This window comes from Cuculus canorus, chromosome 2 (genome assembly GCF_017976375.1).
Source record: "Cuculus canorus isolate bCucCan1 chromosome 2, bCucCan1.pri, whole genome shotgun sequence".
Lineage (NCBI taxonomy): Eukaryota > Metazoa > Chordata > Aves > Cuculiformes > Cuculidae > Cuculus > Cuculus canorus.
Genome location: NC_071402.1, coordinates 56243303 through 56269338, shown reverse-complemented (window position 1 = coordinate 56269338; position 26036 = coordinate 56243303). Strand labels below are relative to the sequence as shown.

Sequence of the window (26036 nt, the reverse complement as noted above, 5' to 3'; positions counted from 1 at the left end):
CAACCTCTCTGTGATTCTGAGTGATACCAGAAGAATAGCGATGCCAGCCTGTAGCAGAGCTGAGCATTCATGAATGGGCTGTGGGTGATGAGCTCCACAATTGGCACAGCTGGTGCTAAAAGACACTATGTGATGCTGGCAGTATAAGTGTCCAGCGGGCAATGTGTCTTAATCTGCTGCAGTAGGTTTGACTCACATCTCAAAAATTTTTGGAGATTGATGTATGCCTTAAAGCATTATGATTAATATTCCTTCCAAACTAATTAAGACAGTATATTTTTATAATTGCCTACATCTTTGATTGTAGTCAAAGTCCACGTTCATCAAAAACTCATCTATAATTTCATTATCCACACTATGTCTTGTAATTAAGTTTTTAGCAGAATACAGATAAAGCTCCCAATCTGCCTTTCATTCCTGTCTTTTCTGATGCAAATACATTCTGCCTAGTTATATTTCAATCTGATCAGTATGAAAACATAAACATACAAATTCTAATTAAGTACATGAGTAGTAATAAAATAGCTCCTTTATTTTCTCCTAGCTTCATGCCATGCAAAGACTCAATTGGAAATAGAGTTAATTAAAAAATCAAGTGTTACTTTCCATTTAACATGGCTATACTGGTGTATTATTTGTACAGTGATAGTAGAGGTAGTTAATAGGTACCTAAACAATGTTAATGGCTAACTTATTTTGGAAATACGGTCATTAGCCAAGTTACTCTTAATAGTCTCGTGACTGTAAAAGCTGTTAAACACCCTGCTGCTTGGATTTTCAGAAAGCACAGCTGAAGAAAAATTGATTCACAAACTTCGCTCATAATTTCACTTTTGCCTACACTTTCAGGCTTCCAGTGGCTTTGCTTTTGTAACTGTGTTGTCATCAGTCTTGCTCCCCATCGTGATTTGTTTTATTCCTCAATTTAGGAGCTTTAATAAGGGAAAAGACTGCTGGTTTATTCTTGTGGGGTTTTTTTTAGTTTTTAATTAAGTGATGCAGGCAATGTCGCTCAGTAAGTGTTACATACACTTGGTTTGAGGTTTTTTGCCTCTTAAACAGCTGTGTTGAGCAGCATGGTGACTATTGTCCTTTGTAGAGCAGAGCAAAGTGTGTCCACCCATACCGCTATATATGAAAAAAATTTGTCTGCTATCCACTCAAGGGATTTTCAGGGACTGATTTAACCAGTCCTTGTTACAACCCCCTAATTTCCCTTATTTTGGTCACAACAATCCTGTTCCCACATTGGAATTAAATGGGGTTTGGATCTTTTCAAAAAACTAGTGTAATGCTGCTGGCCCAGCCCATGGAATTTAAACCCAAGTTGGATAGCTGAATATATAAAAGCAGTTTTTCCCCTGTGTGCAGGTTAAGTTGAGCCTAGAGATGCAAGAATATTTTATTAGCTTCACAGATAGCAGTGTAAGAATTAGTTGCATTGGGGAACAGAGGATTCCTAATTAACAATATGAACTGGGAACTGCAGTGGATTGTGTTCTGCGATTGGTAAAAGACCAAGTCCAGATCCAGATTCCTGAGAGTACCATCTTCATTAAAACATTGGGTTTTTGAGAGCATTTTTTCGAAGCAAGTCTGATGCTGTGCTGACAAGTGTCTTATATAAATTCCCATCTGTCACTGAGCACAGGAGAGCGCATCTGAAATGTGGGACACGCAGCAGCAGCAAATCAACCGCCTGCTTTTAATAGCTCAGAGAGACATTTGAAGGCATTTGGTATTTTTATTACTGGCTTTTGTCACCAAATGTATTTAAAAAAAAAAATAAATGGCCAAATGCTGTAATGGTTTAAAAAAAGCCAAAGCCGTTGAAACACTCGCTTCCTACACATCCAGCCAGTATTTCCTGAATGAATGCCCAGGCTGTAGTAGGTGAATCAGGTCTGTGGTATGGGTCTGAGGTTCCAAAATCATTGAGAAAAACCCTTTTAAGAGGTTTTTGCTTTCTGAAGGGGAAAGCCATTTAAGCCATGTATTTATTATACTGTAATAGCTCATTGTCCCAAGGGTGAGTACTAGTGGCTACAGCAGCTGAGGTTACGCGCAGGTTTTGGATCACAGTTAAGTTCTGACAAATGGTCTCTTGTGTTGTAAATGTGTTGGTTTCCATAATTTATGATCTAAACAGATGCTGAAACCCACTGATGCCGGCTGGGGTGCTGGAGTGAAATAATAATACTACATTTAGTCTAGAAGTTTAAACATAATCATTTGTTAGGTGAATTTATTCCATCTAAGGAACACCTGACAGGTGCAGAACAGTTAAAAAAACCTTCCTGAGTGCTGTCTGCAAGCATAGAGCATTGCTGTTTCTTCTTCTCCCCAGTCCTCCAAGGCTTTCTAACTTCTGTAATGATGGAAATTCCTTTCCTTTCTAATGTTCTTCACTAGTTGCATGGTGATATGCATTTAGAGATCTCACGATTCAACCAGGGAGTGGAATGAACCATCCCTACAAAGTGGGTGTGTATGTCAGTATGAGGGCAGCAGCTGGAGCACTCAGCATCAGGATGGGGAGTAATTAATAGGAGCCCAGCTTTGACAGTAGCCTGTGGTTGTATAAGCTCATTTGTATCATAAAACTGCAATTTGAGAGACTTATCTCTTGTCTGGCAGGTTTTGCTCTCGCAATTCTCCAGTGTGTGGTAGCCGGCATCACTTATACCTGTGATTTCTTGGGTAGAAACTCCCCTCCTAGCTATGTTCCAGGGAAACTAATTAGATGGTTGCTTAATTTTTAAGATCTTTCAGCTGTTTAGGGTTTGGTGGTTGTTTTTTTTCCCCCTCATACTTTCTGCTGCTAAGAAAAATATGTTGTAATCTTTTTAGCTTCATGGAATATTTATGTCAGTCAAAGGCATCTGCCTTTGGGCATAAACCAGCCCAGCAAACTGTATGGTATTGGTGAGATGGGTAATTGCCACAATTCTTGTTGAAGTAAAGGTTAAGCAGCTGGAACATGTTAATTTTTTAAAAATTAATGTGTACCTTTCAGTAAGGAAAGGAAGAGCGAATCTGACAGCTGTGAGCTCATTTACTGAAGTTAGCTTTTTCTTTATAAAGAGGAAAAGGAGAAAGTATCAGAATGATTTTATATTTTATTTATTATCAATAAATGTTAGCAGTTTGCAAGAAAGAAAGTAATTTACAGTTCATAGGTACTGTATTTGAAATTATTACTGCTACTCTGTAATACAGAAAAAGAAAACTGGACAGCAAAATACATGTAAGCGAGGCCTTTGTGTTACTCGTTCTTTCCATTTTTCTTTTTTTCCCTTAGAAAAGGGTGATTGCCTCTAAGTGTCAGACTGACTGCGGCGACAGAACCAACACAAGTTTCTATAAAGAGATTCTTTCCCAATTGAGTATCCTGTGGTGATACCGCAAGTCATGCCAAAACGTTCCCACATTGTCTCATGATATATTTGCTTCTGTATTTATGGTTTCTTTAGAGTCTTCCTGTAAATTATGTATTGTGTTTTTATAGGGCAATGGTAGTATTTCTTCTTTGATATGAAAGTAAGTGTGTGACTTAAATAAGACAATAAATAACCTGCCTGCTTTCTTTCCAAAACCTCAGTGGTGGCTTACTTACATGTATAATCTCTGTAACCAAGTTTGGTAGATGCTTGAACTCTGTTAAATGTGCAAGTTAAGCACTCCTTAGTGCTTCCATTTCTTCCACTGAAATGTTGTCAGTTTTGAAACTACTGCTAGGAAAAAAGATTTTTACAAAGTACCCGTATTTTTAAATTTTCTGGGCAGCTCAAAAGCTAAACTGGGATTGTTTGTTCAGTTCCACTGAAGGAAGATCTTGAGTGCTTAAAAGTGAGAAAAAAAAAATTTGATAAATAAATACGTCCATCAGACTTCTGACCTGTTGCTTTAGTCTTATGAAAGAAACAAGTAGTGAGCAGAGGATTTAACTACGCATTTTGTGTATGTTAGTGAGTACCTAGCAGACAGTGCAGATTAAAGATTGGTAAAGATTTTCTGGAAAACACTGTAAAAGTGGAGTGGAGTATTGATAATTTGTTTGTACTGCTGATTCCAGAATGTTTCAATGCAGAAGTAAGCAAAACACAGCATTTTGATTATGCAGTTGTTTATGTGTATAAGATAATGTCTGTAGAGCCACAGCATTTTAAATCTTTCGCTTGCATTTGTCTGTGTGTAGACTTGCCTATTCTTTGGTTTTCTGTAACTTTTGATAATTTTTTATATTCTTGTAATTATGAAAGTTCTTTTTTTTCCCCCTTTGCAGACAATATTTTCCGTATTTACATAATCTGATCTTGTTCGTAAATAGCATTTTTTACCTTCAAAATATCTATTTATCTTCCTTACATGATTTTATTACTTAGATTTCCGAATCCATAACCATGTTGTACAGACTGCTTAATTTCAATATCTATGCAAGCCTCTCACTATTCAGCTTAAAGGATTTTTCATAGTTTACTTCTCTTCACAACTAATTTTTGGGAATTTTATCTTCTACAAAACCGAGCTGTCTTGAATGTAATAAATAGCAGTAACTTTGGTATGAATCAGATCCTTACCAAGTCAGTAGTTTTCCTGTGTTGTAGCATAGCAGACCGTTTAGGTAGTTGTTTTTCTTCTGTCCATATCCCAATGTTAGGAATATTAAAATTTCTATGTATAGTTTTTCCACTAGCCTACTATTTTCTAAAGTACTTTCATACTCAGAACTTAAGATTTTTTTTTCCTTAGCATTTAAGGTCGACTTTTCAATTTAGAGAAATACATTCTAGTATTTCAAGTTACTTTTACAATATTACAATTAAAGTCATAAAACATTCTGTAGAATACCCAAACAAGATAATTCAGCAGACGTCAAAGATCAAGCTTCAGTTTGATTTGAGAGTAATGCCACCATTCATTTATTGACTCCCTTTCTTTGACAGAACCTGAAGAAGATTCAAGAAATGGACAAAGAGGCAAGTGATGAATCCAGCACAGATCTTGATGACTTAAAAAATGCTGACTGGGTAAGTCAATAGTTGAATAGTGATTCAGCATAATTACTAGTTGTTTGTATTTCTTTATAATGCTACCTAAAGTGGTTTGGTTTATGTTAAAATTGATGTCGTTTTTTAATATATGAATTAATAGTAACTCATGACAAGTCAGAACCAAATAGAGTCTCAACCTTCCTTTGCAGACAGATGAAACAATAGAAGTATCCAAGCATTACATTTTTTCTTTAGACTGTTTTCATGGAGAAGCTTTTGAATTTAAAAAGACTGGACATTTTGACAAGTATCATGCTGACTGCCCTTCAAAGGGGCAGCCAAGCAGTTGGCAGAGCTACCAGCTGAGTTTCTTTAATGGTGAAAGAAAAATTTTACAAGAGAAACTTTTAACAGAAAGTAGCTTGTTTTATTTCCTAGTTACTATTTGTGCCAGCTCATAGAGGAGTATTATGAGGTTCTTAAAAGTACTTGATTTCAATCTCCTAGTCTTCTATCTGCTACCGGTTCTTCCTCCCTCATTGCCTAGAAAATGAGAAGGAGGTATTAGTGTGTGGTGTTCTTGCAGGTGGAGCAAAAGGAAGTTCAATACTGAGAGGATAACCTTAGGATTTGGAATCTGTTCCAAAATTTTTATTTGAAGAACAACTGCTGGGAAATTTTGCAAGAAAGTTCTGGTCTTAAGGGTAACAAATTTTTGGATTCAATCAATGTTTTAATTCACATAGTACCAGCTATAAGTCTAGAAAATTTCCTGATGTGCTTGCAGGATGCTTGAAGCTGACATATAGGTGTATGGTATAACTATTTCAAATCCTTTTTTGGTATTATTTTAGGGGTACGCATCACTTGAGGTGAGACTTTGCAGTCCTGCTGAGTTGCAACACAGTTTTGTTACGTTTGTGAGGGTTAAAAGTAGACTTATATAGAATGAAATGGGGTTTGGTTGATGTGTTAAAAATAAAATAGTACAGCTTTACGTATTTAGTGATGTCCCGAAAGAAAAATAAACAACTTTGGTTTAATCTGAGCAGTATTCAAGGACAAGGTATCAAATAAGATTTCTCTCTCTTTTTTGTTTAGGCTCGGTTTTGGGTACAAGTGATGCGAGATTTACGGAATGGTGTTAAACTTAAGAAAGTTCAAGAGCGTCAGTACAACCCACTCCCCATAGAATATCAGCTCACACCCTATGAAATGCTGATGGATGATATTAGATCCAAACGCTATACCTTAAGGAAGGTCATGGTAAGTCAAGAGAATCACTAGAACTTGTAAATCTGAATTGTTCTTTTCATTTTTTATCTTCTCCTTTTCCTTTCTTGTATTTTGGTTTGTTTTTCTCCTGATAACCTTGAAATTAAGATTTTATGTACATAGTAATGTTTATGGGTTTTTTATTGTTTCCTGCCTGAGGGTGTGTCTAAGATTAACTTGAGGCATTCTTCATCAGAACCCATTTGATAGTTACTGGTGTCTCCCTGTTCTTTATTTTGTTTTGATATATATTTTGTTGAATATTATATTGTGTTGAATATTAAAATGTTCCTCCCGATAAGCCAGCAACAGATCTAAAGGGCTTCTGTCTCTAGTAGGACATTTTAAACCCATTTCTCAGAGGCATCTATTTGGTCAGTGTCAATATTTATGCCTTGCACTTACTTACAGCATTATAGAATCATAGAATGGTTTTGGTTGGAAGAGATCTTTAAGATCATCGAGTCCAACCATCAGTCCCTCCCTTCTAAGTCTGCCACTAGACCGTGTCCTCAAGTATGACATCTACTTGTCTTTTAAACACCACCAGGGATGGTGACTCAGCCACATCCCTGGGCAGCCTATTCTAATGCTTGACAACCGTTTCAGTAAAGAAATTCCTCCTAATATCCAAACTAGATCTCCCCTGGAGCATCTTGAGGCCATTTCCCCTTGTCCTGTCACTAGCTACCAGGGAGAAGAGACCAGCGCCCACCTCACTACAACCTTCTTTCAGGTAGTCTTAGAGAGTGATAAGGTTTCCCTTCAGTCTCCCTTTTCCCAGTCTAAACAACCCCAGCTCCTTCAGCCGCTCCTTATAAGCCTTATTCCTCAGACCCTTCACCAGCTTTGTTGCCTTTTTCTGGACATGCTCCAGCATCTCTATGTCCTTCTTTTCCTCTTGTTAGTTACAGTGGAAGCACTGTCTTAGAATATTCTGTGTTCAAATGCATTTGCTTTCCTGACAAAATCTCACACAATGTTTGTTAGTGAGAAAGCTGTGATTCCACCAAAAAAACCCTTAGAGATGAAGGTGGGAAGGAGAGGACAGAGACAGAAAATGCGTAGTTCATTCTATCAGAAATCATTAGAAAAAGAAGAATAAAGGAGGACAAATTTGGAACAATTACATGAGGAGCAAATAAATGAGTTCTGTTACAAATATAAATGCCTTTTATGTATGAGCTGAAAGTCTTTTCCTAATCAAGATCTGGATTTACCCTATCAGAGTGTACTTATTTTCTGCAGCAGATGTCACTTGAATGTTAAATCAATAGGGTAAAATGCATACCCAAGTTATGTTGTTATCTATCTTTCCACTAACAATGCAGAGAACTGTGCTACCCACTGTAAAAGGGAACAATCCCCTCAGGACCTTGATTACTGTATGCAATCAGGATAGTAGTTTTGCTTGAATGGAAACCCCTGGGTCATCTGATTTTCTTTTGTCGGAATAGCTTTTAATTCATCTTCTGCTGAGCAAACTCCTGTCTCTTCAGAAGAGATTTTCTTCATTATATGGTAGGTCTTAGAGGTACAGCTGCTCCTCTCCTCATCCAGACTATCACTGTATACAAAATCCCTGCAAGCATCTATTTTTGTCCGGCTACCTTGTCTACTAGGTAAATTGTCCAAAGTGACCTATGGGTGTAAACATAACTTGGGATTATATACAGGTACAGCACCTGTAGTGATGTCTGTGATGCAATTGCTGGCTTTGTCTGACAACTACTTATGGTGTTTTGTTAGAAAAATAGCTTCTTTCTTATTAGAAGCTTTAAATTCAGTACTTTGGATTCTGCTTCAGGGTCTGCTTCAAGAGCTTGCGTAGCATGCACAATAAAAAGAGTGCAGTTCGCATGAAATGTGTGGGATCTGAAGTAGAAGTTTGGTTAGATTGCATAAATCAAGCATCTTTTAGCTGACCGTCATCAGTCAAACCTGATTATATGTATTCCCATCAGAGAAGACTGTTGTGGTTCTTGAGGAGAGAAGGACAAGAATCCTAAATCTGAATTTTAAGGCAGCCTGAGAAAGATGGATTATCTTTCTTCATGCCTGTCAAAACCAACGTTTAAATTTATAGGCAGTATTTTTAGACTTGGTAGCTTGTGAAAATGCATATTCTAGCATGAATAGATGCTAGCTCAAGATAGCATGAGGTTAAGTGATTTTTTTAAGTAAATGAGGTAAAACATGAAGCCTTTACAGTTCTTTTTATTAATATAATGATGCATTTAAGAGGGTAGCTTGATCCGTCCCTGACTGCTCAGTTCTCTGAGTAGAAATTAGGGAAGTAACAGATGCTCCTATTAGGTGCATTACTTAGGAACTATTTTGGTGCTTCAGACTATCAAAATTGTTGAGTTAACAGATGCCAATAACCAGAGCTGTCTGTTCTCACCTGTCTTCTGCCATACTGCAAATATTCAAAATGTTTTGAAGATGTAAAATGTCAAATTCTGTGCTTTTCGTAAATAACTTGTTTAATTAGTTTCACTCACATTGACATTTCTATTTCAGTACATAGGAAAATAATTTCAAATTTGTCATCTCTCTGTCCCCCCAATGCAAGAGTCTTTGCTTTTGTGGTTGTTGTGGGAGCAAGATAACTTTCATCGTTGCATTTTATAGTCTTTGTATGCCTATCCAGAGAGATTTCATAGCATTTTTCCTCCTATGGAGCACTCTCTCACAGAGAGTTAAAAATTGTGAACATTTGAGAATTATGTTATTCTTACAGGCTTAATTTTCCTTTATTATGCATATGTGTTAAGCTATGGCTTTTAATTCCATGTTGATTCACAGTTAGCTCTCTTTCCTGCCCACCTGCCTCCCTCTAAGATTTGCACCATTCACCATGGTATTTCTTGAGCAGTGCTTATTGAAGAGTAGCTGATAACTCTAGTGTTACGTACTCAATGCATTGCTGTCTGATACCTTTCATGTAGTATCCACCTCAGCATCACGTTGCATAACAGTTAAATTCTTTGTAGGTAACAGCGCTCTTGTCTTCTTGTCTTCATGTTTGAACTCTTCACAGATACATGTGATGTAGTGCGGTTTGCATGACCATGTTGCAAAAGAGGGATTCAGGCATATAGGCTGAAGCCAATATTAGCAAAAGCATTTGATAATTTGAATGTTTAATTTGAGAATCCTGTTTGCATGGTTGTTTGGGTATTTTTAACAAAATATTATTAATTTCTTTATGTTATTTAGCATCTTACCATATTTACATTACAGCTGTCTGAAAGGTGAGTATATGTCGCTTCTCCAAAGTAACAAGTGATAGGACAAGAGGAAATGGCCTCAAGCTGCGCCAGGGGGAGGTTCAGTTTAGATATCAGGAAAAATTTTTGAGTCACCATCCCTGGAGCTGTTTAAAAAACAGGTAGATAAGGTACCAAGGGATATGGTTTAGTAGTGGACAGGTATGGTTGGACTGATGATCTCAAAGGTCTTTTCCAATCAAACGATTTTATGATTAATTGCAATAATAGCTGTGCATGGACAGTATTTTCATAAATGGATTTCAGATGTTTCAAGCTGGACACAGGATTGTGAGAAAAATATTTTGACCAATTTTTCCAGCTGAGCATTTCAGAATCTGCTGTTCTTTCATGCATAGGTCTGTCTTAGTTTTACTGCGTGTTATTCAACTGCTTTAAGCAGGGAACTATGCTTTTTCGTTTTCTGCCTCCGTCACACTTCTGCAGAAGTTTAGGAGTCATGGAATCATAGAATCACTAGGTTGGAAAAGACCTCTTAGATCATCAAGTCCAATCATTCCTATCTGCCACTAAACCATGTCCCTGAGCACCTCATCTACCCGTCTTTTAAACACCTCCAGGGATGGTGACTCAACCTCCTCCCTGGGCAGCCTCTGCCTCTGCCCGATGACCCTTTCTGTGATAATACTAGGTAGAGCAGTGAGCTTTACAGTTGCTAATCGTACTTTAGGGATGGTCAAAGATGGAGTGATTCTGCGTAAGTACAGTGGTTATCATGTAGTATCATAGACTCATGTATATAAAATACATGTGCAGGAACAGCAGTGTGAATGCAGTGGCTTACGATGTTGAAGTACCGAAGCACGTCATTCTTGGGCACTGCTACTTGAGGTTGCTGTGTGGTGTCAAATACACACCATGTAACAATTATGTTAACAAAAGCACTACACTGACGGGATAATGGAAGATGGCAAATATATATCTGCTTATAATACTTTTAATTCACAACAGAGCCTTATCATGAGCTGTTCTGAATGTGGTGTAGCATGCCCCCTCTGTCTGTTTCACTGTCCAGGCAATTTCATTTTAAATTAGAATTTATAGATAGTACAAAACAATATTTTCATGTTGCCTGTTATTTAGAGATAGCACTCCCCTACTTAATGCTGTCACCTTTCATAGTGAGATAAATAAATGGCTGAGATAATTGAATGTCGATAAGCGACGTGTTTTTTGTGAAAGTCACATGCAATGTACATCTTGTTTGGGATCACCATTTTTAAAGGTGAGGCTTCAGCCAGAGGTTACAAAGTGCCATTTGTAGTTACTTTTTAGCTGCAAATCCATATTTATGTGTGAAAATGTGATGGTGGCAGGATGTGAGTGAGTAGATGATTACATGGTAATTTTCCTGTGCTTTAGCTGTTTAGATCTCTATATTTCTGGTTGATTTTTATAACTATTGGTTATGCTTTCCCCACACTGCCAGATATAATGCACACTGCTGTACAAAAGCTGTTTCACACACATGAAGACTTAGGATAGTTTTACAGTGTTTTGAGGTATTTATTTAAATACTAGTTTGCAGTTGGGGCCCATCTGGTATGTGAAAAAAAAAAAATAATTTTGTTGTTGTTTCCCCCCACCCCACATGTATCGTGGCTGCATCTGTGCAAAATATCTCTGATTTAGACTTCAATCAAGAGCCATGAATTGTGATTAATTAAAAAATGCACGTGAAATTGCTCATTACAGAGAGAGTTAGTGTGAGTAAAGAAATAAATCTAGTGTGAACAGAGAGGATAAAAGCCTCCCTTTCAGTTTCTTTCATATCAGCATCTTGCTTGGGCGCCGAGTATGAGAATGATATGTTCTGCCACTGGCACTCCTGCTCTTGGCTTGCTGGCTGTGAAACATCCACTTGCTTTGCCCGTGTATCCTGTGGAAAATCACTTAAGCAAATCTTACATTTCTCCTTTCTTCAGTCAAATAGGAAGGAATACTGATACTAATTATACCCTGGTGGCATTAAGTCAGGGCGTAGAGTACCCTGAGGTGAAAAGCTCCGAGCCATGTATTATTTATTTCCTCTTGTCATGCAGGGGGTTGTTCCCCAAGGCTGGAACTGAGATTATCAGTTTACAAAATGGCTGTTGTGGTGGTAATAACTCTCAGCTTCAGCTATCAACTTTGACATCTGATGAACAGTAACCCAGGGACGAGAGACTTCTCAATTCATTAATAATCCCGCAAAGCTTGCTGGCCTCAAAAAATCACTCAGTCTTTAAACAGAAGGAATCAATCACACCACTTAAAATAATATTCTCCTCATCATAAAATGTCAAGTCACCATTTAATGTAAATCTTCTCAATTTTAATTTTCTGCCCTACTTTTAGGAAGATGATGCATGTTGCAGAGTTAGCAGCTTGGAATTCTGTACCGAGCGTATGAAATTCACTCTTGAGGAAGCTAAGGAGGTGGGGGAGGAACAAGTAGAATTTAAACCGTGTCTGGGGTAGAACACCTACAGAAGGAGTCCCTGGGAAAGCAGTGAAATGTTCCCCAGGAGGGACTCTGCATCCGTTTCCTTATCAGGGATGGGATGAATCTTTTCTGGGAGTCTGTCACTCTGCCTCAGCACTGCAAGGCATGTCTGAGGGGAGCAGAGCTTATACGGAGGCTGTATGGCATTACTGAAATTCAATTAGAGATCATATTCAGGTGACCTTATGGGCATTTAAACCCATTTTCCTGACTGCAGCATTCCTTCTTATTGGCAAAAGTGAATGTGATTTCACAAACCAGAGCTGTGTCTTTACATACATTTTCTGGCTACAGAGCTTGTACAAATAGAGCCTCTCAAAGAAAGATGAGCAAACTGACCCTTATAAAAGAAAAAAAAAAAAGGGCTGAAATTTAGGACATCTCTTCTAAGGAAATACAGCCACACAGGAATTTCTGTCAAACTGTGTGACAAGGCTGATAGCCAAGTACTAGGTAGTATTAGAAGAGACTTTTTATCAGGAACTGTAGTGATACGACAAGGGGTAATGGTTTGAGGCTGAAAGGGCAAAAATGTAGATTGGATATTAGGAAGAATCTTTTCCTGTGAGGATGGTGAGGCACTGGAACAGGTTGCCCAGAGAAGCAGCGGATGCCCTGTCGCTGGAGTTGTTCAGGCCAGGTTGGATGAGGCTGTGAGCAACCTGATCTGTTGGGAGATGTCCTTACAGGGGCGTTGGAACTGGATGATCTTTGAGGTCCCCTACAACCCAAACCATTCTATGATTCTATGATATAATGTATGGCATAAGATTCTCTCTCATCCCTGACGGTGTGCCTGCACACTGTGCTGCCTGAAAACTGAACCTGACAGGTAGATTTTTTTAAGCAAATGTATACGCTTATTCCCAGCTTACAATTTATAAATTTTTCAGATGATAGGAAAACTTCCATTGCCTTCTTTTATATCCTGCACATGCAGTGAATTGGATGAGGCTTCAGCCAGAGATTACAAAGTGCCATTTGTAGTTACTTTTTAGCTGCAAATCCATATTTATGTGTGAAAAACTATTTCCTGTGATGGCTTGTGTATGGTTTCACTATAAATGAGGTATCAGAGGAAGAAATTCTGTCTCTAGAGAAAACCAAACGAACAAGCCAACAACCCTCTCCCAGCCCCCTTTCTGCAGAAATATATGATTTACAGCAAGGAAATGATCTTCCTCTACTTCCAATCGTATGCCATGGCATTTGAATGATTTACATCCTAGACATATTAACAAACTTCGTTTTACACTTGAGTAATCTTTAAAGCGCAGGTGAAGAGGTAACTAATCGTGTTCAGGGCTTCCCTCTCCTTCTGCTGAGATTTACATGCAAGGGCACTTCTTTATTTCCAGAGCTGCAGAGACTGGTGGTAAAGATAAAAAACAAGAGGAGCATATTTTTCATCCATTGCTGCGAGCAAATCATAGGTGATTGTGCCAGCCCCATCTTTGCTTTCATGTCAGTGCTTGGGGGACGATAAGGAGGTCAAGAAAACTGGGGCTTTAAAAAGCATCCACATTTTCTCAGAAGCTGAGTTCAGAGTATTAGAGACTGTGTAATGGTTGGCAGTGAGACATGGTTCAAATAGTTGTTCTTAAAAATGGTGCTGGCACCTTTTTCTCCAAGTAAGAAATAAGCTTCTTCTGCATTCTCCCATAGGCGTGATTGCAGTCTTGACATTTGATTTCCTCGTTTCAAAATCCTAAGTATTGCTGATTAAAGCTGCTGCAGTTGTGGTTTTCTGCAGCTATCTGCAAAGCTGAAAAGCTGTTATCTGCATTTTTCCTTGCCTATGCTCTGCATATGGATTGTTGTGCTGCTCGGGACTGGTGGGATTTTATGTCTGGTGCAGGTGTCAGAACACTGTGAGCTCTGTTAGGGTTGTTGTGAGTTTTAAGTTGATCTCATCATATGCATGAATATGAATGCAAACCGCAGAAATATATATTTCACTTTCTTCTTTCCAGGTCAACGGTGACATTCCACCTCGATTAAAAAAGAGTGCCCATGAAATAATCCTGGATTTCATCCGATCGAGACCTCCATTAAATCCTGTATGTAATCTACTGGGCTTCATCCCTAACAAAAAATGTGGCTTTTTAAAGTATGTTTGTGTCCAGGGAATATGGTAAATATCATGTATCCTGACACAGGCTTTCAAAGATATTGTCTTCTGTATATAGAATATGATCTCTTAAAGAACAGTGTATAGTATCTTGCCCCTACCAATTAATAGCTGATATTATCAGCAACCCTTTGTCTCTGGGAAATCATAATGAATTGGGAAAAATACAATCCTTTTTCTGATTTATGTGACTTTAGCAATTTTTTGCATGTAAAATCATATCACAACATTCCACATTTATTTCTAAAAAAGCATGACATCTGCTTTCAAGGAAGCACTGTTTTATGTAAATCTGATTATCTTTATATCCCAAGGCCTCAGCAAGAAAACTGAAACCAACCCCCCCACGGCCCCGCAGCCTTCATGAAAGGATACTGGAGGAAATCAAGGCAGAGAGGAAGTTACGTCCAGTTTCACCTGACGAGATAAGGCGTAGCAGGCTGGGTAAGCAAACTGATAGTTTTTACCTGTAGCACCCACCAAAAACTTCCCACACAAGACACAGGGATGTTAGCAATGTCCATACAGAAGTCACTGAGATAAAATTGTTCTCGTTCTTTCAGAAGAAGGAAGAGCCTACAGATTTTGCTAGGGCTGTGCAGTCTTTGTGCTAAGTTATATATTCAAAATATAAGATACTGTATGGTTCAGCTTGATTCCCTTCATGTTTTAATATAAGTAGTAGACAAATTTAATGGCGTTATATTGGTTGTTGCACATGACGATTAATGTTAGATTTGCTCAGACTGGAATCAGTATTGCTTCTCCCCAGTGCAATATTCCTTATAGATCTGCAAGGATTCTTTATGTGTCTGTTTTTAATTAATTCTGTTCTCTTTGTTTCTTTTTGTTAGCATCATCAGTTTCCTTATTTTCATTTAAATTCTGCTTTTATTTTGTTTGCTGAATCTAAATCTTTGATTCATTTTCTAAGTTGTGGAACTTAAGTTTGGATCTATTTACACTAGGGAAATAATTCAAAGCATTTAATTTCTGCAGTGTATATTCAACAGCCCACTATGAAATTATACAAATACTATACTTTCTGTCAATCACCAATTTGCATTAGTTCAATGGTTCTGATGACAAAGGCTTGACAAATACAGTCCTACATTGTGTCATACATTTCTTTGAGAGTGTGATAGTTAACTGTATCACAAAAACTGAGCTAGATGGATTTTTGAAGAGCAAAAGTGGCATCTTATGGCTGAAAAAGCATGAAGTAATCCACGTATGTACTTTCTGTTACTGCTTTTTGCAAAATGTTTGTGCTTGCCACCTGTTCTTAAAGGCACTGGTCCAGATTCAAGTATGTTGTGACATCCCATTGTCTCTGGAGAAAAACAATTTCATCAGTCTTGCTTTGTTGCGTTGTTTTTGAAGTGCTTGTTAGAGTTTGGTGAATGCTTGAGTGCATTTTTAAAAGCATGGAATTTTGAATATCATTTCTTTGGGCCTTCCACTTTCTTCTTTGGAGTCAGTTTATACTTGCTGTATCAGCTAGTGTTCCTAATGAGCCTAGACATTTTTCCAAGTGTAGGAAGCTTGTAAAAATGTGGAAAAATTCCCTACTTTTCTTTCAAGCATTCAATTTCAGTATTTTAGGTGTTGTCCATCTGAGAACTTTCTTGTTCTCTTAGGGGTAGCAAATTTGGTGAAAAGATCTTCACAATTTCTAACTTACGTAAATGATGTAAAACCTACTTAGTAAACAGCTTCAAAAACGATGTTAAATTTTGGAATACTACTAGTTACGATTTTCTGAGCTGATTTCAGGGCATGACCTCTAGTGAGGGATATTGCACCAATTCTTCCTTTTTTGTTAAAAAATGAAATATTTGAGTTGTGGTAATTCCCCTTCAGTCCAGTGAATTGTTTGGATTAAATGCCATATTACTGGAGGCATAAAAGGGGATATATGGAAGTTTTATTTCCCAGGTGTTAATTTGCTGCTTACATGAAGAAGAAAAAAGAGCAAAAACCTTGAAAATAATTATTGAAATACAAGGTTTTGTTCTTTCTCACATTGAAATGATGTTATGCCCTAAGTTCATTTTAGAATAAAATGTCTTTGTGTAGATTTGGGAATGGAGTAATGTTAGTGACATTCGGATTGGTATTAAATAGATCTGCCACATAGTTTAAATGACGACTGAATGTAATTTCGTGTAACAACATGTAAAGTAATGAGGTTTAAGGATTATAAATCTAATCAGAAAGGCCATGTAGGACACTTGCACTGTCTGGGCAGAAATATGTGTTGCTATTAAAAAAAAAAAAAAAGAGCATTGAAGTGAAATATGTGCAAGTATAAGGTACGTTGCACATGTCCCAGACTTATTCCTTGTTTCTCAGTTTATAGCAGTCAAGAGTACAACTACACCTGACTGTTGGGGCAAGGGGGTGCTGTACTCTTACGGTTCCTCCTGTGTGATGTATAGGGTGGACCTATGGCATGTGTTTCCCAGCAGCCACAGGCTGTATCCCTCTCTGCTCTGCACAACACATGCGTACAGGTAAGATCTTCTCTGTCCTGAGCTGCCACTAAGAAAAGCCTGTGGCTGGCTGCTCTCAGTCTGAAATTTCTTTGGAAATGGTACTTTAATCTTGGTAGCTGCCCTCACACAGGGAGAGGTCTGAGTAGAGGAATTAGAGTGAGCTTTCAAATGACCTTATAAAATCATCAGGGTAAGCTATCGAGACAAACACAGTCTTGAAGTACATGTCCTTTTAATTGAAGTTATGGATTTGTGACTCAAGTTATGAGCTAATGGAGCCTCGGTTAGGGCTAGGCATTGGGTGATAGACACCCTTTTGCTTTAAAGTCTATTTACCTTTATTCTAAGTTTGGACAGGGATTTAGATACTGTATCTGTGGTTGATAATGTCTAATTTATGAACTACAGGAAAAATAACCTGACACCCAAGATCGGCTCCGAGTAAGCTACCTACTGCAATCACCACATGGATTTATTCTTGTGAGCAAAACTTGTCCCAGCACAACCTTTTCTTAAACATCTTTTAATGCAGTGGTATGCGTGGCTGACAGGCCCTTCCATACCACTCTGCATGTTTATCACATGTCAAGTAAGACAGATAAGCTGATGTCAGTTTTGATGTGCTCCTGTACATTCTTGTCGCTGGGCTTGGCCTGCTTATTTGGGTTACTGCTTTGAAATTTTGTTTTCGGTTCAGAAATATTTTGAGTGTCTACTCCCTGAATTACACTATTTAATAGGAACTATAGATAGATCTTTCCAGAAATTAAGAACATCTGACCAGTTTCTGATCTAGGAATAAAATGGTTAGAGGCCCAGAAAGAAGCGGATAATATTATGGCTATATTTTAAAGGCTAAGTCCACCTAAGGTTTTTAAAAAGAATGAGAATCAGCACAAATCACACTGTGTTTGGCCTTTTTTTTCCGTCCTCTTCAAGGAAACTACTGCTCAAGCTTATCTTGAGTGTCTCTCTTTATTAGTTTAATTATACTCATTGGAGATTATGCTTAAAAAAAATAGAAATATCTTTATTTCAGGTCACTGAAACTTGTGTGAAATGTGACTTTTGTACTTTAAATTTTTTTCAGCTCATTCTCTCTCTTTCTCTCCTCTCTCTGTTTTCCCTTTCCCCTCTCTCTCTTTAATTTTAATTGAAAGTATTCCATTTTTAAGATATTCACCTCTTATTTTGATATTTAATTTATTGACTTTGAAAAATCTCATTCTATACAAATATATTTATAATTGCTCTGTTTCCAAGTCCCATTTATGCTCCTGTAATTTTCAGACTTTGAGCTTTACTGCAGTAAAGCAATAGTATGTCTGACACACTTTGGATTTAGGCAACAGAATCCAAAATGTCTCAAGGAGAGTTAATCTTTTGTTTGCGTTACCCCTTTGCTTTTCTAACAGCTGAATCGTTTTCTTTTTTTTGTTTTTGTTTCTTTGTTTTACAGCAATGCGGCCACTTAGCATGTCTTACAGTTTTGACTTGTCAGGTAAAAGGTGCAACAACACCTGACGTGGTTATTGTGCTTATTGTGTAATTTGTTCCATCTGTTTGTTGAATTCCCATTTAAGAAAGAAACTTGAAGGGATTCTTCCAAGAAATGGTCAGTGAAAATAAAAATTAAGATAAATTATATATTAATACCTACATTTCCCTTGCCACAGAAGGATGCCTAGGTATAGGAAACAACTATATTTCACCTGAAATTGTTGTTGGATTTCTGTTTAACTAAATAACCAAAATAAGGTGGCCCAGAGCAATTCCAGCCTCTAAAAAGGATTGCAGAATACAGTGCCACCTTCAGATCTGATTTACTTACTTAATAATTTGACCTTTATGTCTTTACACTCACTTTTTGACTAGACCATCTTTCGCAGCACTTCATTTCTTACAAGGATCCAAAAACTAGTTTTGAACTTGTCTACCTTTCTAGATTTAATGAAATACACGCATGAATACTAATCTAGAAAGGAACTGTCCATTCTACTGAGTGTCTTTACAGTAGTGCTTTATGAGTCGTGAAATCAAAGACCTTCACTCAAAAAAGGCTAAAGTATCCTTCTTCACTGGTTAGCCAACATTCGCTAAGGTTTCCTGGTAAGAGCTGATAAAGAGGATTTGATAGCTGATCCTTCATCAACTATCTAATATGAAATCTAAAGGTTCCTCTTGGTTAGCCATTAGTTAGGAGATGTGGTAAGTGTATGAATGTGTTCTGATTCAGAGACAGAGAAAGTTTGTGCCTACTAGCGAGAAAATAAATTTATTCCTTCCTCGTTGTGCACTAACTTTCCAGATGCTCAGGCCCAAAGACTCCATCACTGAGGTTGGAAATTGTTGAGTTGCAATTCTACATTTGGCCTCAAAGGTTTGTCTACTGAAGAGAGCTCTTGTGCTAGCTCTTACGTAATTTCCCCTAGATGACTCCCAAGAAAAACAGTCTCCAAATAAATCCATGGTCTCATTTTGTGAAGAAGCAGCAGCTGTACCCTCCCCCTTTCCTTCCAGTTGCACATAGAAGCATCTCATCTGGGAATTTTGCAGCTTTTTCATCCTCTGTTTCTCCATGCACCCTTTAACCTCATGTGGTTATTTACCCCATACAAAGGCATAATCTGACTGAAATGCTAGCATGCTGTGAGCTAAAAATACCATATAGAATTTTCTTTAATAATCATAATATAAAAAAGATACAATAGTTCTGCAATATAGGAACAAAGTTCACAAGTGACCTGCCTGTTAACATGACTTCATGTTCTGGGTGAGCCGAACAAACAGCTTGTCACTGTCAAGAGGCGAGGAAGGGCTCTCCCTACTCCCTCTCCTCCCCAGGCTGCCCTCTAAGCATGTGATTCCTCCTCCTCCTCTGTGCCTGTCCTGCTCATTTATTCACAAGATGACCTGGTTAAACTCATGTAACCCAGGAAAAAATACTTTTTGATTTTTTAACAGGTTGGTTTTCTGCTCTTTTAATGATTTAAATCCACTTACTATCTTATCAGATGATCAGAGAGCTGGCTGAGGGCAGATGATGAGCATGGGTGGGTGGGAGGAAGGAACAAACTCGCCCTGTGAGAGACGGTGGCAAGCTGTTAATCCAGCTACAGCCCTTTTGTGAAACCTTACACTCATGGCATATTGTACAGCTACTACAGCTGCCTGTTGGGATTCAAATTATGTATGTACTTAGTATCATGTTTTATTCCACTGATAGCTGAAGGGTCATTAGGGGGGTCAGATAACATCATAAACAGGAAAACTTCCGTTTTCAAAAAGCATTGCTGCTTTCAGATATGCCAAAAGTTCCTTCAGTTTTAAGACTGTAAAACTGAACATGCCAGTGACCTACAAAAGGGAAATATTCAGATCTGTCCTCCTACATGTGTCTGTTTGCTTCTTCTTTTGCCTTTTCTTTCTGAGAATCCTGAGACATCCTCATTTGTTTAAATCCAAACAATATTCTGTAAAAGCTCCCTTCATATTCCATTAATTCATTACCATAATGTTTTTATTTAAAGAAGTAGCTTCATAGCAATCTGTACTGCACTTGAATTTGTCCTTTCTGACTGACCACTGAAGAACTCTTCCTGTTTTCTTTATCCATCTTCCAAATGTGATTGTTTTTGTTTTTTCAAGTTGTGCTTCTCAGCAAATAGTATCATATGGTGTGACTGAGTGATCTGATAATTGTCTTTAGAAGTAAATTCAAGGTGATTAAGACATTTCAACTAGGTAAATGTGAGACACCAGATGAGCAGTTACAAAGGAATTAGATGGGTTGGGATGTTGATAGTAAGCAGATAAGCAGTAGTTTTGAATGCTGTTGCTATCTTTGCTTTTACTTTTTTCATTCTTTTGGAGGTGGGGAAACTATATTGTGCTTTCATTCTGCGATTTTTGTTTCCACATACTCGCTTTTTCACTGCTTTCATTGCTCTCTGCTTGATGGAATTGCTGAAATGAAGAAAAAAAACCAAACCATGAACATGAAAAAAAACCAAAACACAAACCAGCTGAAAAACAGAAGTGTTTCCTACTAAGTGTTCAAGGCTGGTGTGGGCTTTTATTATGCTTGCTGTCAGTGACTAGGATGATGCAGAACAATTCTGAGAAGTGTCTTGCTGGCACCAAGCCAGCGTAGTTGGTATGTCACACTGCCCAGCTCCAGCATCTCCCTGCTGTTGTCATCCTGAAGAGGAGAGGAGGGGATTACTTGTATCCTGCTGTTCCTTACTGGTAGAATAGAAGGAGTGAGCGGTAGCCACCTGTGATGAGAGTAGTCTGAGAGGTGCTTGGATATCGGTTCGGGACCAGTGCAGTCATTGCCCACTTCCTCTAATAGAAGAGTAGCTTAAAAGCAGCTTCACTTCCGTGCACTGCCTTGCATGCAGCTCAAGAGACCAGTCATTCCCACTCTCACACTCAAGTTCTTACCTCAGAGTTGTATGCATGGCTGCTTTGAAGTTGTTAATTCAGAAACAGTTTGTACAGTGGGGGTGGAGGGCAGGGAGAGAAGAAAAAAGGAAACTGAAGCATTTAAACCCAAACTTCACTGGGATTGTTCCTGTTGTTCCCAGCCCTGTGAAATGATGTGTATGACAGTTGGCTTTACGTGATCTGAGCTTCATACCAGTGTGAGGAAGGAACTCCACTAGGTGCTGGTAATCTTTTAATTTAGATCAGATGATAATAAATGTGATGCAAAGACTGGCAGTTTAGTATGCTGATTTAGTAGTCCTCAGGTTTGACTTCAGCATTAAAGTCTATCAAAAGGAACCAGCACGTCTCTGTTACCATTATTCACTATATAATCTTTCCCAGTATACTGTCATCACCATTACTAGCGAAAGGTAAACCTGTATTGATTCTGCAAATCAATTTTAGCCATTTTTTAAACTCTGTAAAAATGGTAGCGTTGAGGAGTTACATTTACTGCATAGAACAAAATTCAGGGTTTCGTTGTCATTATTTGCCAAGAAGAGGAGGTTAGGAGGCAGACAGTGTATAGTTTCAACTGCTGTGGTTTGCATGTGATCTGTGCTCTGCTTATTTCCTTGTTTCTTAGTAATCTTAGATGTAAATAAAGGCACATTTCATATTATCTTGGGATGGGTCTTTTGGTCTCTGGCTTTCTAAGGCTAATCAGGGGAGGCCAACACAAAGGTGAAGTAGTCAAATCAAGACCTCTTCTTTCATTTGCCTTTTGTAATGACAGCTTAGAAGAAACTCAAAAGTAACCAAACATTCATCCAATTTGCAGGTGCTGTTCATTGTACTTGTTGCCTGAAAACAAAGAGAAGTGACACTCTCCCAGTGTGTCTGACTCTCTAATAAAAGCTTAACCCCAGGCTGCTACTCACACAACCCTTTTTTTAATATCATTTGAATCATCTTCAAAACATTTTGATGTTCTATGACACTAGAGGTTGTGAAACTACTATCCGTTTTAAAAAAAAAGGTTTTTGTTTCAAAGAATTGTCCATGAATTTCTCCTGTCATATTCATCTTTATAAGCATTGGTCTGTTGATTGTTCCTGACTTATTTATCCTGATTAATTTTGTCTTGTTTGTGATGACATATGATTATTTGCCACACTGTAATGTTTCTGTTGCCTGAGTGCACCACTGAAGTAGCTTAAGCAAATCAGTATTTTTTTGGTCTGCATCTGCTAACAAATTCTACTTTTAATTTTGGAACAACTTGGTTTTGTTGAAATCTGCTGAAATCGTAACATTTCATGATCCTTTCCTTAAATTATGATAATCCATCTATAAATACATATACAGTACTGTAGTGCAAGAATGGTAAGCTGAACTTGAGCACTATTGACAAAATAGATTTTATAAATCAGATGGGTTTCTAATTTTAATTTTTTAAAAAAAGTTTAGTGCTTGTAAGTCATAAAAAACATTCGCTGGGTTTTTTTTTTCTTTAGAAGAAAGAATTATGATAAATGACATTTCCTACTGAAGAGCCATTCAAAACAACTGCTCTCTTGCATTGTCTTCTCAATTCACCTAAAACCTATCTGGTATTTCAAGAAGATGTATAAACCAACATATGAACAACTCAACAATATGTATGAACAACTCATACATGTGCGAATTTAAATACAACTGGTTTGGGCTTTGTCAGTAGTGACTGGCTACATAATTTACCTCAAAGAATGGATCAGAAATTTTCATTTCCAGTGCCTAAAGAAATCAGGCCTTCTTAGAAAAAAAAACAAAACCAAACAAAACCAACAAAATACAGTGAAACCAAACAAAAATACCCAAAAAAAACCCTCAAAAACCCCTCAAAAACAAAACCCAGAAAAGAAAAGAATGTATTATGTGCCTTGGAGATACATTCCATCACCTTCCATAGGGCTAGGGGATGTTTGGTATATATTCCCTCCTCTTTACATTCCCCAGACCTATTGTGTGGTTTATTTTTTTGGAAGGAGGGCATTGCTGTTGTCCTTCCCATCATTTATTCTCCCAGTGAATCCAACAGTATTTCATGCAATTCTTCACCCTCTCTGCCATGAGGCAGGGGAGTTGCCACCCAGGAAGTTTTTTGGGAGAAGGAACACCACCTCTGGCTGTTGTGTTGGTGATGCTGGGGCCGCTTCATTGAACAATCTGTTCAGGAACCACCCTGTGCAATCAGAAGACAAATGAAAGGGTTTTCTCAGTCAACTGCGTGTCAGCTAATTATGAGGTCTCAAGAAGTGCTATTGGCAGGAGGGAGGTGAAGCAATTCAGGTTTTGTTTTCCTGCTGTCCTGTTCTGGGTTTGTGTTGAGCTGCTGTTAAAGCAGGAATGCATTTGGTGTGGAGGATGCCCCTGATGTATTTGCAGAAATCTGGGAGGGAAAAAAAAACCATAAGCCATAGTAGTAGTCAAGACATCCATTAGCAGAGCCTTTGAAGATAGGAGCTGAGGGTTAAAGAGTCTAAGTCTTTGATTGTAACTCTTTGTAGGGAGGACCTGAAGGCAGTAATGACACTGTAGTACACAGATTCATAGGCTTGGAATGTCACTGTGACTTTAATAGTCCAAATAATCCCCTTTTCTTATACTCCCAGTTGAAGGTGCGATTTATAGAGGAAGTATAATGCATTTCCTCCCCTTTCTAGCTCGGTTTCCAGCATTTAGCAATAACCTGATTCATCCTTTAAGATGTATATTGATTTAAATTATTCGTCTTATTCGTTTTCAATACCTACTCCGAATGTTGTAAAACAGACCTGCTACTGCAACTGAGGCTTTGTCTAGACTGTAGTACCAGGGCTACTATATAAGTAACTCCAAATGATGTGTGAGTCCTTACATGGTTGGCACTGGGAATGTCTGCATGATTTAATTTCTCAGTCATACTCCTTCCAGTAACGTAAGGTACGAGTCATTTGACCTTCTGTGCCTCTTTTCACCATGTATAAAAATGGGAACAATAACTTGTCATTACCCTGGCCTTTAAAATACCCTGAGGTACTTTGTTATTACAAGACTAAGGAATGAGCCCTATGATTACATGGGTAGAAAAATACATTTGTAGAAAGACCAGATGCTTAGGCATACATGCAAATAGGAGATTAAAAGCTTCTCTTCCTTCTCCCTCCAACATAATTTTCTCCAGATTGGAATACTGCACTGTGTAGTTATACAGGGATAAAACTGATTTATCAGACCAAACTCTAAGCTCTCTTAAATTATCAAAGCTTAGATCATTATCTTAATGTCTAAGCTAAGCTAGGCTAAGCACAGCAGACCCAATACTTACTTTATCAGGGATGCGTTTCCTCGCACACTGGCAGGAATCCTGAGTAACTTAGTGGAGTTACATCCTTGTAAAACTCACGTAGGTGAAAATAGAGCTGGAGGCTCATGTTTTATGCTGTTACATGAAGATTTGACATCACAAACATATTTTTAATACAAATGACCATGCAAGCTTAAGAATTATGCATATTTTTGATGAATCTGAGTTCATGAATGCTCATTTTCATTCCTTTTCTGTGTACTACAGAATGAACTCTGATTCTGTCCTTACAGGAAAAACGAGGTTTACTGTATGCTAAGCCTTCTAGTTTCTGTGTGGCATTGTCTTTAGTTTTACTGGAAACTCACTTTTCCAGATACAGTTGTGCATCTTCTGATTCACAACAAGGGAGAATATTTTTGGGTTTAACAGAGGATGTTTTGTAAAAGGTTGATTGCTGTTAGTCCAAGGTTGGGTTTTAGTATTGCACACTGCTGCTTTTCCCACTGCTTTCATTCTTTCATATTGCTTCAGTACCACAAGCCACTGCCCATACTTCTCTGAACAACATATTGCTAAAGTAAAGTAATTGCACACATATAACTCTCACAATGTTTTTTTTTTTTCCTTTTGTGTGTATTGCCTTGACTGTAAGATTTGAGAAGGCAAAATAAAAATCAAGTCCAAACACCAATTTTTCTGTTTCTTTTGCTAGATGTATCTACGCCAGAGGCTGGAAGGAAATTAGCGGATGCCTCTGTGGTGAACGGTAGCCTGGCACCACAAGGAAATCAGAACGGGGCCACACAAGTGACAGTACAACGCAAGAGACTCCTCAAAGCTCCCACACTGGCAGAACTTGACAGCTCAGATTCAGAGGTAAAAAAATCAGGACACAATTTGCTTCTTGAATTGTCAGAATTGAGTCTTGTTCCTTAATTTGCTGAACTGATCAGCTGAGTATTGACTTTGCAGATTATCATCTGAATTTTTCCATGACTGCTTTGTCATCCCTTGGAACTTCAAAAATATTGGATCAGACCTCAAAAGTTAGAATATTCTTTTAAAAGTTTAAATGCTGATTTTGGCCTTGTACACACTATTTTCTTATTTTTCTAAATGCCTGGTATCTGTCCGCAGTGTATATGTAGCAATTATGCTTTTGAGATTGCAGGCAAATGTGTTGCACCCTTCTGGCACCCGTGCAGGAGCTATCACTAAAGGACTCAGATGCGAGGCCAGCCTCATGGTACCAGTTGTTAAGTAAAGAGCATCAGCTGTGCCAGAGAGGTTGCAGTTTGGTGCAAACGTCGGTATTAGTTTGCTATACAGACTTGGGAAGTAACACCCAGCGAATGTTTCACACGTAGGGACAAGCAAATAACACTTAGATGAAGAAACAGCTTTGAATCCATCCTCTCTGAAATGGAGAGCCAAAGATTTAAATATTCTAAAAAGCAGAAAAACTTCAAAAAGCCTTCTAGCTTAAAAGCTGCGTTATATATGATCATCGAGAAATACCAAGATTACATCGTCAAAAGTGAGTTTTGTCTTCTGCACCATTAAGTATTATTATTTGAGTTTGGACCTGTTTTTGAAAG

The 26036-nt window shown here is 38.0% G+C and overlaps 1 protein-coding gene across 4 annotated transcripts in view; it reads left to right on the top strand.

The window, feature by feature from the left end:
- The window catches only part of SPIRE1 (spire type actin nucleation factor 1), a 136306-nt gene that overhangs the window by 88179 nt on the left and 22091 nt on the right, over positions 1–26036 (top strand). For 2 of the 4 annotated variants that reach the window (XM_054057489.1, XM_054057491.1), the window contains exons 5-10: positions 4947–5030; positions 6096–6260; positions 14021–14107; positions 14493–14622; positions 18136–18177; positions 25151–25314. In XM_054057489.1, the coding sequence (XP_053913464.1) occupies positions 4947–5030; positions 6096–6260; positions 14021–14107; positions 14493–14622; positions 18136–18177; positions 25151–25314 (672 nt within the window). The remainder of the gene's footprint in view (positions 1–4946; positions 5031–6095; positions 6261–14020; positions 14108–14492; positions 14623–18135; positions 18178–25150; positions 25315–26036) is intronic. The other 2 variants (XM_054057490.1, XM_054057492.1) reach the window with 1 other exon arrangement.